Source organism: Miscanthus floridulus, chromosome 8 (assembly GCF_019320115.1).
Source record: "Miscanthus floridulus cultivar M001 chromosome 8, ASM1932011v1, whole genome shotgun sequence".
NCBI classification, from domain to species: Eukaryota; Viridiplantae; Streptophyta; class Magnoliopsida; order Poales; family Poaceae; genus Miscanthus; species Miscanthus floridulus.
The window spans coordinates 52,608,465-52,620,005 of NC_089587.1; the positions used below are offsets into that span (position 1 = coordinate 52,608,465).

The 11,541-nt window shown below is 49.6% G+C and overlaps 2 protein-coding genes across 4 annotated transcripts; one reads left to right on the forward strand and one right to left on the reverse strand.

Moving 5' to 3' along the window:
• The first annotated feature begins 1,896 nt into the window (after nucleotides 1-1,896).
• LOC136472042 (galactinol synthase 2-like) lies at nucleotides 1,897-3,283 on the forward strand. Of its 3 annotated transcripts, none has more exons than XM_066469778.1 (3): nucleotides 1,897-2,251; nucleotides 2,374-2,714; nucleotides 2,839-3,283. In XM_066469778.1, exons 1-3 carry the CDS (start codon nucleotides 1,973-1,975, stop codon nucleotides 2,942-2,944), a joined length of 726 nt encoding a protein of 241 aa, XP_066325875.1. In that variant the 5' UTR covers nucleotides 1,897-1,972; the 3' UTR covers nucleotides 2,945-3,283. The 3 variants fall into 3 exon arrangements, with proteins under 3 accessions (XP_066325875.1, XP_066325877.1, XP_066325878.1); XM_066469780.1 differs by having other exon boundaries at nucleotides 2,842-3,283; XM_066469781.1 differs by having other exon boundaries at nucleotides 2,458-2,714.
• A 4,962-nt stretch (nucleotides 3,284-8,245) lies between these two features.
• LOC136469065 (glycine-rich cell wall structural protein 1.0-like) lies at nucleotides 8,246-9,159 on the reverse strand. Its single transcript, XM_066467400.1, has 2 exons — nucleotides 9,030-9,159; nucleotides 8,246-8,871 (listed from the first exon to the last, which is right to left on the reverse strand). Exons 1-2 carry the CDS (start codon nucleotides 9,157-9,159, stop codon nucleotides 8,246-8,248), a joined length of 756 nt encoding a protein of 251 aa, XP_066323497.1.
• Between the last annotated feature and the right edge of the window lie 2,382 nt (nucleotides 9,160-11,541).

Sequence of the window (11,541 nt, forward strand, 5' to 3'; positions counted from 1 at the left end):
GCGGCCGCCAAGGGCGTCGGCGCGGCGAGCTTCGACCGGTGCGGCGCGGCCCGCGTGGAGGGCGCGCGGGAGGTGTCCGTGTCCGGTGCCGCGCCGCGGAGGTGGATCACCCTCGACCGCTGCAGCGAGGCGCGCCTCTGGGGTAGGGGCGCGCTCCGCGCCGCGTGGTGCCGGCGCGCCGACGTCGAGAGCTTGGGCGGGGTACGCCTGGTGCGGTGCAAGGCCGCGCGCGCCCACTGGTGCGGCACCGTCGAGGTCGAGCTGTGCAGGGCCGTTGATGTCACCCCTGCAACGCCGTCACCGCGGAGCACTGCCGCGTCGTCAACGCCGCAGCCGTGACCAATTTGGCGTTCTGAGATGCTGTTGGCCTGAACGGAGAATGGTTCAAGGTCATATGCAATGATTACGTCAATCTGCAGCATTGAGGGCTCGAGGCGACGAGCTGGGAGGCGGCGACGCAGGGAGCACCGAGATTTCGCGGCGCACGGAGAAGTGTTCGTGGCATTGGATTAGGGAGTTTGAGAACGGAAGGAACTGGTGGTTCCACCTAAGCACCGTAACAAACCTCATTGAATAATTGTATAACAATATTATCCGTCCATCACTTTTGAGTTTTAAATATCACTACTAGCTGATTATTCGTAGTTTCGTACGTTACAACAGGAAGAATAGAAAACTATAAGAGAGGTTTGACAGCAAGTCAAAACCAAACTGTGATAATTCAATTTGCACACGTATATTGTGTCGTGTCGTGTCGTGATAATAACAATACAATTGATGTGGCTAATGCCGTCATATTTTATCATTGTTATTGATCCCATTGCCAGAGCATCTCACAAAATTCGTCATGGGCAACTGGATCACAAGCGTACAAGGGAATTACCAGGAGCCTACATTGTGCCCATAGGTAATCGAGCTTGCTAGCGCCTGAACGTCATGATGGGCGGGGCATTCGGATGCCCGCGCCTGCAGTCTGCTTCCCACACCGCTTCGCACGCCCATATAGAGCCCGCACCACCCCGAACGTTTCTGGTGTGTTCTTGTGAAACACATGGCCACTACTACATCTACAAGCAACCGTGGAGCTTATCCCCGCCTCTGAGGACATACTTTATAGAGTGGGGCCACATGGTAGTGTTTGCTTTGGTTTGGCAACAACGGTTTCACTCTTCCTCCTGGTATACTCGTTCAAAACCTTCAATACCCACAGTCCACACGGTACTCTCACCATCCGATCCCTCGGCACCGCCACGACGCTAGACGTATTCCTTGGAGCTAACGTTCCTGGTGTTCTTGTGAAATGCATGGCCACTACTACACCTACAAGCAACCGTGGAGCTTATCTCCCGCCTCTGATGCCATACTTTATAAAGTGGGGCCACATGGTCAACTACCCATTTTGCTTCAGTTTGGCCACAACGGTTTTACGCTTCCTCCTGGTATAGTCGTCCAGAACCTTCCACATCCACAATCCACAGGATGCTCTTGGCGTTCGATCCCGCGGCACTGCCACGGCGCCACATGCATGCCTTGGAGCGAACGGTTCTTGTGAACACATGGCCACTGCTATACTTACAAGCCACCATGGAGCTTTATTCCCCGCATCTGATGCCATACTTTATAAAAGTGGGACCACATGATCACCTACCTATTTTTTGCTTTGGTTTAGCCACAGCAGTTTCACGCTTACTCCTAGTATACTCGTTCAAAATCTTCCATATCGTACACGCGATGCTCTCACCGTCATCCCGCGGCACCGCCGCGGCGCCACATGTATGCATGCCTTGGAGCTAACATTCCGAGACCTCCTGTTGCGTGTGTTGTCTATTTAAACCTCGTCGTCGGCAGTCGGGACCGACCACCAGCACACGCACCGTACCGTCGTGGATCAGACAATCAGCCACGCAACTTATACCCTCCAAATTCCCAAACAAAGCTCGTTCTTCGCAAGCTGCCGGCCCGTCCCGTCGATATGGCGGACAAGAACGCTGCTGCGGCGGTGATGAAGCCGGCGACGACGGCGTACGTGACGCTCCTGGCGAACGACGGCGCCGATGACGATAGCTTCAAGGGCGTGGTGGGGCTGGCAAAGGGCCTTCGCAACGCCGGCTCGGCCTACCCGCTGGTGGTGGCCGTGCTGCCCGACGTGCCGGAGTCCCGCCGCCGCGTCCTCATGGATGAGCTGGGCTGCGTCGTCCGCGAGGTCCAGCCCGTGTACCCGCCCCACTACAACAAGCTCCGTGTCTGGGAGGTAATTATAACCAACCGATGAGCTGATGATCCACAAACTACTTTATTTATTCGAACTTTCGAAGTAGCGAAATTGATCGATCCTGCGATGATATGTATGGTGTGTGTGCTCGATCGCTCAAGTTAATGTCGTCGTCGTGGCCGCCGGCCGGCTTCGTGCTGTTCGTGGAGTACGATCAGATGATATACCTGGACGCGGGCTTTCAGGGGTCGTTGGAGAACATCCACGAGAAGTTCGAGCCGAACCACGGCCCGCCGCCGGCGCCCTACGTCGACGCCGACATGTTCGTGTACAAACCCAGCATTACCACCGCCAGGCTCCTTCTCCACATGATCGCGGTCATGATGAGGCCGCGCACCACCATCGCCGATCACGTCATGGTGTGGCCGCGCATCAGCATCGCCGATCACGTCATGATCAGGCCGCGCACCACCATCGCCGATCATCAGCAAGCAGCGGCCAGGTGAGAGTAGATCGCCGTCGTCGAAGCGATTTATCGGCAATCAGCCGGCGTGTGTCTCTGAATCTGTCAGGACTTTCCACCCCACCTGGTGTTTATTGCTGATTGAACATATGATTTCTTGCAGCAGCAGCCGACAATTCAGTAACAGCCTCACAACAGCCAAGCAAGTGATGAAGGTATTCTTCATGGCGGCCGTTGCTGTTGTCACCATCTATCTTCACTATTACTAAATCTCTGTGATGGATCACTGGCGTCTGACATGAAAAGGCCACCGCGTGTTTGGTTGGAAGTCCGCTGTCATGCCCCTTTATTTTGGCCCCTGTTCATGAGCACCAGAAATCAATTTGTTCTTTTTACTTAGAGTCACAGACTCACAGGAGATGGGAAATGAGTAATCGGTGCCGTGTACATCATTTTCAGAGTACAAAAATTGAATATTGACGTCAGCATGGGTTTCTCCGGCAAAACATGAGAACACTCTTTTACGAAGCAAATAAAAAGGCATCCTTAACGGCTCCGTAATAGAGAGATGACGGGGATGATCCTGTGTTTCTCGTCGCCTTGTTCTCTATGCGATCATGTAAAACTACATGTAAAACCAGCGTAAATAAAGAAGGAAAAAAACAGATCAGCACTGCACTACATGTGAAACATGTACGTGACCAGCCAAACAAAACGGGACATCCAGGGAGCATATACATTGGGCCATGAAGGAAGGAAAAAAAACATCAGAGAAAAGAGGCCCACCTACACAGAAATCAGCCCAAATGTGCAGAATATACGTGGAGACACCTGGTGGTCGGCAGATTCCTCGAGTCCGACCGGTCGGATCCGATGATTGGCGACCGTTCTGGCCTGCGTACGTACCGTGTGTGGGGCTCAATGTTAATTGGGTTTGTAAATAAATGAAGCTGTACTACTATATTGTCGACGTAAGCCAATAGTCCAAGTTTACAATACTGTGTATTAGAATATGACCAATGCAGACATATAATTTCATTCAAAAGTATGGATGTCTAAATAGAAATTGAAAGCTTTGAGCTGCTATGCCCCCAACTAAAGTATACTCCTCCTGTCCCCACAGTTCTCTTTGCTCTGGTTTCCTAAAAAAAAAGAGTCTCTTCGCGGCACACATACAGTAGCCTGTAGGCCGGCCGGGCCCAGATTGAACGGCACAAACGCCGCACACTCCGGGGGGGGCTGCCTCGACGTCAAGCGCATTCCACGTCAGCCAAGTACCAGGCGGTGGCGGGCCGGCCCGCCACGGACGCCAAAGCCAAACCCAAACGCGAGGTCAAATGGCGTGCGTCAAATCAGGCTCGAGAAGATTCGTTCATTCTTGTCCATATCTACCTCAATTTTCACGAAAGTCCATTTTCCACCCCAAACTCGAAAATCGAGCAAAACACCTATCTCAACTTTTAAAATCGTTAATCTTACCTCCCTGATGCTGTTATAAGCGGTTTTGAAGGCGGTTTTATCTTTTTCTTTTTTATTTATTTCGACTGAATCTTTAAAAAATCATAGTAAATCACTGAAAAATCATAAAATGGAAAATCCAATTTTGTTGGACTCCAAATGAGTAGATCTACACAGTGAACATATAATATGGTATGGTTTAGTACAAAGTTTTTGCTGTGGCTTTAGATCTATGCTTTTCTGTAATTAAATGGAATAATTCATAACTGTAATTTCTATGGTCCAATTATGGTGAATTTTTTATGGTGGATTAATTATTGTATGCTTAAACTATAGTAAAAAATTCATACTCATTGAATCATCTATAACTTAGTTATAGATTTTATTTAGGTTTATGCTTGTTAAATATAAATAAATCTATAACTAAGCTATACATGATCGAATAAGTATGACATTTTTACTGCAGTTCATACAATAATTATCCCACTATAAAAATTTCATCATAATTGGACCATAAAAACTGCAGCTATGAATTATTCCAATTAATTACATAAAAGCATAGATCTAAAGCCACAGTAAAAACTTTGTACTAAAGCATAACATATTATATGTTCACTGTATAGATCTACTCATGTGGAGTCCAATAAAATTGGATTTTTTATTTCATGATTTTTCTGTGATTTACTATGATTTTTCAAAGATTCAACCAAAATAAATAAAAAAGATAAAGATAAAACCACCTTCAAAACTGCTTATAACAGGTCAGGGAGGTAAGATGAATGATTTTAAAAGTTGAGGGAGATGTTTTGCTCGGTTTTAGAGTTCATGGAAGAAAAGCGGACTTTCGTGAAAATTGAGAGAGGTAATGTAGTCTTTTTTTCCAAACAAAATGTACAGGAACCCGTGATTTTCTCGTTAGGTGCTATCGTCGTTTCTTTTTTCTCGATTACACAAAAGGTTTGCACGTCTTTATATAAAAGTAAAGAAAATGTTTAATACAACATGCCTTAAAAGCGTCCTAGGTGGCTAGAAGAGTATTACATGAACACTCAGACCGTCCTAATGTACTTAAAGCTAAGCTGTTATATTGGACACTGATCAATCCGACTTGCGGAGTCGGCTAGGAGGCCTATGTCTGAGTTGCCGAGCAGCGGCGGCACTGCTTACGCGGACCCACATCGTCGTTCGATGGGAACAACTCACGTAGCACTTGCATGTTATCAAGATCACCGCTGTAGATTTCTTCCTACATCTTTAGGACCGACGTCGACGGCGATGCCTTCAGGAAGAAGAACCAACCAAACGCTGTGTCGCAGTCCCGATTCCAAAAGGGCGCTCATCAGAAACAAACGATTCTAAAAACAACGTGTTCCTCGCAAAGTCTCTTGAATTGTTTTTTTTAGCCTGGACTCCTAGTGTACAAGTTGTAGTATCTATATTCTACACAACATACTTACACCATCACACACACGCACACCCCTAGAAGCTACAACCTATACATCTCAAACGTCCTTCTGGAAATCACCGAACCCACACGATCCGGTACTGAGATGTTTCAGTTTACTGGCTAGCTAGTACGTTGCCTGTTGACTGATTCTGGATTCAGGAGGCCATTGACAAGGTGACTTGCTTATTTGGCCACATCTATCAATTTGCAAATTCAACAATCTATAAAGAGTTTTTCTGTTGACAACTTACACTGGGTTAGAATTTCTTTTCTAGAAAGGGGGCAAGAGTTTTGCCGGATTTCTATTGGACGATGTAAAAGAAAAAGATAATTACAAAGCAAACCGGGAGCCCAAGTTACACAAATAAAAAAGAAAAGAAAAGGAAGGAGATGGATCAAATTCAATTCTTTTCTTTCGTTCATATCTTCAGCACATCTATATATTTGAATTTGAATTCCCTCGAATGAAGGACGATGTGTCGTACGGATCCTCTCATCTTGAGTGCATTCTGATCTGATTTTATATATTGTTTCAGAAAATATGACACCCGCCTTTTTAATGGGACATCCCGGCAACAACAGGCCTACTCATGCATGTTGCCAAGTATACTCTGACTAATATCCTCGCAAAGAAGGGGATGCATGAACGAAATCTCAACACCTTCAGTTTGTTTATGAGGTCAGCGTCACATGAAATACGGCTAGAATGTCAGCATAGCAAGCCTTGTCGATGGACCATGACTAACTACTAGAAAGACTTGTCCCACTTTGCAACTCAAGTTAAGATCTCTGAAGTCGCCAAGAGAAGAGGCCTGCCTCGCTTTCGATGGCAAAGTCATTTGATTCTGCAACTTTGGGAGAGAAGCCTTCTCCTTTTAGCTAATCGCAGAACCACATTACCCGTTCACGACTTTAAACCTTCAAATAGGTGTATCTCACGGTTCATGGATCCAAATTTGGCAGGGGTGGCGTGCCTCCAAGGCTCCCTGTTTTGTTTGTGCTCGATGTGGGCGAGCACCGGCGAAAGCCATGTCGGATCTGCCGGCAAGACGACGACGACGCCTTCGGGCGTCGTCTTCCTCCTTGGAGGCGTTGTCATGGTGTTTTCCCACTCCGACCGACTGCAGTGGTGCGTCGGCTGTGCCGTGGTGGCATGGCCGACAACGGCTTGCTTGGATGAGTGCCAGTGACGCCGTGGTGGTGTGGCTGGCAATAGCTTACCAGGGGCACCAGTGGCGCCATCCCTGTTTTGTTTGTGCTCGATGTGGGCGAGCACCGGCGAAAGCCATGTCGGATCTGCCGGCAAGACGACGGCGACGCCTTCAGGCGTCGTCTTCCTCCTTGGAGGCGTTGTCATGGTGTTTTCCCACTCCGACCGACTGCAGTGGTGCGTCGGCTGTGCCGTGGTGGCATGGCCGACAACGGCTTGCTTGGATGAGTGCCAGTGACGCAGTGGTGGTGTGGCTGGCAATAGCTTACCAGGGGCACCAGTGGCGCCATCCTTGTTTTGTTTGTGCTCGATGTGGGCGAGCACCGGCGAAAGCCATGTCGGATCTGCCGGCAAGACGACGGCGACGCCTTCAGGCGTCGTCTTCCTCCTTGGAGGCGTTGTCATGGTGTTTTCCCACTCCGACCGACTACAGTGGTGCGTCGGCTGTGCCGTGGTGGCATGGCCGACAACGGCTTGCTTGGATGAGTGCCAGTGACGCCGTGGTGGTGTGGCTGGCAATAGCTTACCAGGGGCACCAGTGGCGCCATGGTGGCGTGGCTGGAGGAACCTGGCTGCTTCCTCAAGGCCAAGAGGCTGCTTCATGAAGGCCAAGAGGTGTTGCTGCTTCTCCACTGCCGCTGTGGCATGGGATGGGCGGTCTTGTGGCCTGGACCGTTGGGGTTGTTGCCTGCTCTGCTGTGCCTATCTGTGCTTCAACTCTATCTTCACATTGGTTTGTCCTTCGGTGTTTGTTGTTGCCGCTGTCGTTCGATTCGTTGGCGGATGCTTTGCCGCTGTTGCTGCTTGGGTGGATGCTTGGCCACCTCGTCGCTTCGGTCTCCACGCTCATTCAGCTACTGAGCGTGTGATGGCCCTCGTTACGGATGCTTTGCCGTAATGGTCCTTTTTCGGCGGATGCTTGGCCGCCGTGGTCGTTTCTTGTGCGGATGCTTTGCCGCTGTTGTCGTGCCGGCTCCCTTGGCTTCCTTGGTGGATGCTGGCTAGCGCAGCTACACTACACCTTAGGCTACCAATGTGTTTTTGTCTTCCTGTAATAGGCTCAGTCTGTAAGGGTTTGGTGGTGGAGGCCCTACCCCCCCCCCCCCCCGCGGTGCTTTCTTGCTGTATCGTTTGTGTTTGTGGGATTGTGCTGGTAATTTTAGGATTACCGGCCAGTCGTTGTTGTTTGGTTCGGTGTTGTCTACTTCCTCTTAATGAAATACGTGCTACATGGCATGTTCGAGAATTTTTTTTTGTAATATGTCTATTGTATCATGTTGCAGACAACATTAGCACCAAAATGAATCTAATATTCAGTCTGGTTGATGCCAATACGAGAATATATACTGCTACATTACATTATGATTCTACCGTCTTTTGGTCTTCAAGATTTACTCTACTTACAAGAGGTTTCGCCACTTGAGGTGTGCCTTCGGTGATGGAAACCCACGAACCCTAACCACTGGATCCACCCCCGGCGCCCTCCCCCTCCCCCTCCCTCAACCTCCCTGCATCCGAGCCCCCCTCCTCTTCTCTCCCACGGACGGGTGCGCGCGAGCACGCAGCACGGCCACCGCCGCCCGTGTCGGGCGCGTCCGGCGCCGCCGATGGCGCCCCCCGGCACAGCGCCTGCTCCCCATCACGGATTCCGCCGGGCGCCGCCCCTCCGCCGGCCTTCGGACATGGGATGGTGTGCAACGACATTGCCCCCCCCCCCCGCGAGCCGTCGTCGGCCGGGCCCCTGTCCCAGTCGGCCGCCTCCTCCTCCGAGCTCGACATCCAGGTGGCAGCCTCCCCTGGATCTGCCCCTCCACCATCGGGGCCCTCCCCAGCGCCGTCATCACCGGATCTCGCTGCGGTCAGGGAGGTGCCCTTGATGCCCCCCCCCCCGCTGACCGCAGCCATGCTAGAGACGGTGGCCTCGGCGTCCAGCTCGCCGTCACTGCAGCGGCCTCCTCCGGTGTCGATGATCGAGCCATCTCCGGCGCCACCTGCTGCCGCCGCCCCGCCGCCGGGAGCAGACGACGCCGGTGCGACCTCTGCCGCGTCCACGCCACCCCCGCGGCCACGGCCGGATGATGCTGCCACCGCCTTCGCAGCACAGTGCGTGAAAGCCGGAGCAGGGGAGTGCGCTGCCTCCGGCTTCGACGTCTTCCTCGTTCACCCGTCCGCCCCCGCTCCGAGCCCGTAGTCCCCTCAAGCGGTCGGCAGGGGTCGCACAGACAGCTCCGGCATTCACCTCGGTCGCTGCTGAAGCTCAGCCTGGGCACACTGAGCTGTCCAGTGAGACGGACACCGTCCATGTCCAGTGAGACGGACACCGTCAAGCCTGACCCGTTGACGCTGACGTTGTACTTGACGCCACGCATGGTCATGATATCATAGAGGACCCGATGTTGGAGGAGTTCGCAGCCTCGCTCGCCAGCAGTCGGAATGTCGCATGGCCTTCTCTTGAGAGCCTGTTGTCACCTCCGTGGCCCCCCAACTACAAGATGAGGCCCCGGCAGCGACGGCCTCCTAGATGGAGGATGAGGACCCGGCGGCAGTGGTCTCCTGTGCGTTGCGGACACCACCTCCATGCCCCATTCACTAGGAAGTGGACCCATCGAACCTCACAGTGGATGCTGGCCCTCCCAGTTCACCGCGCGGTGGATACCCACCCGACCGAGGACAACGACGACTCCGCCAAACACTGCCTCGATAGCTTCATCAACGAAGTGACGCGTAAGAGGGACTCTCTACTAATTCGTGAGCCTCCAAAGCAGCCTCCTGCTAAGGCAGCGATGCCATGGCGGAGCAGGTGGTTGGCGGCTCAGCGCCTCTCTCGAGTACCTGCTTCCAAACGAGGTGAGGTGCTGATCATGCAGCGTATAGGTTTCACCAAGGATCCATCAGCGCCATCCGCGTCGGAGCTGGAGGCCCATGACAGGCTCTTCGGCGGCGACCTGACTGTGTCCGAAGCCAAAGCGCTGGACGAGCTCTTCCCGGCTGTTCTGTCTAGGCAGCCGCGAGGACGCAAGGCCACCTACTAGATCGTATTGTTGTATCGGTATTGGTTTTTTCCTGTAATGTAATATCGAATCTAGATGTCTCTTGCTAGAATGGTCCAGCTACGGCTGTGTTAGGTTGATCTCCTTCGGCGCTCGATACAAGCGCGTTGTATATTTGCCTAAACTCTTCTACTTAATATAATGATACGCAAAGCTTTTGCGTATTCGAGAAAAAAAAACTCTACTTACAAATTGGTCCTCTGCCTCATCATTATAGCAAGCATATATACTGTACTAGTAGCATTTTGGCTGGGTCGCTTTCCACTACTTTCTCTATTCTTTCCCTCCCGCACGCGTTGTCTCCGTTTTAATATCATGACCCTGTTGTTAACAATAAACAAAGAAGCCCTTTTATTTTTGGATAATCATATTGCAACATTTTATATATTATGACTTGAAGATCTTCAAATAACTGTATCTCACGAACCACAGATCTAATTTCTAGATTTTATAGTCTATCACATTTGAGATGACAGGAGCAACAAAATGAGTCCAATAATGGCTATGTTTAATGAAGCTTATTAGGATGATACTTCAGTTAACAAGACTTCAGTGAACAATCATGGCTTTGTACTCGATCTTGTATCTAAAAGTAAACAAACATCAAAGCTTAACAAAATGATAATACAAAGAATACATTCTTGGTAGATTTAATAATTGTATCTCACGAACCACAGATCTAATTTCTAGATTTTATAGTCTGTCGCATTTGAGATGACAGGAGCAACCAAATGAGTCCAATAATGGCTATGTTTAGTGAAGCTTATTAGGATGATACTTCAATTAACAAGACTTCAGTGAACAATCATGGCTTTTGCACTCGATCTTGTATCTAAAAGTAAACAAACATCAAAGCTTAACAAGATGATAATACAATGACTATATTCTTGGTTGACTGGTAGATTTAATAATTGTATCTCACGAACCACATATCTCATTTCTAGATTTTATAGTCTGTCACATTTGAGATGACAGGAGCAACCAAATGAGTACAATAATGACTATGTTTAATGAAGGTTATACGGATGATACTTCAGTTAACAAGACTTCAGTGAACAATCATGGCTTTGTACGCGATCTTGTATCTAAAAGTAAACAAACATCAAAGCTTAACAGAATGATAGTACAAAGACTATATTCTTCGCTGACTGGTAGATTTAATAATTGTATCTCACGAACCACAGATCTAATTTCTTGTTTTTATAGTCTGTCATATTTGAGATGACAGGAGCAACAAAATGAGTCCAATAATGACTATGTTTAATGAAGTTTATTAGGATGAGACTTCAGTTAACAAGACTTCAGTGAACAATCATGGCTTTGTACTCAATCTTGTGTCAAAAAGTAAACAGACATCAAAGCTTAAAAGAATGATAATACATAGACTATATTATTCGCTGACTGGTAGATTTTGACACGACAAATTCCACCCAACCTGACGCTGAGACACTAACAAACCAAGTAGAGCAAACAACAACTCCAGATCCAGAAGACCCGAACCCCTACACAACACACATGCGACATGCCGGATTATTCCCCACCAAATCTAAGCGCAGTTTGTAATCAGATCATCATATCACATGACAACCAGATCTTTGGCTGCTTCAGTCGACTCATCATCGGACAAAGCCTACACACGGAGCACGTGCAGGATAACCAGAAACAGGCCGCCCAAAAGCAGAGCGAAGAGGTAAAACGCAA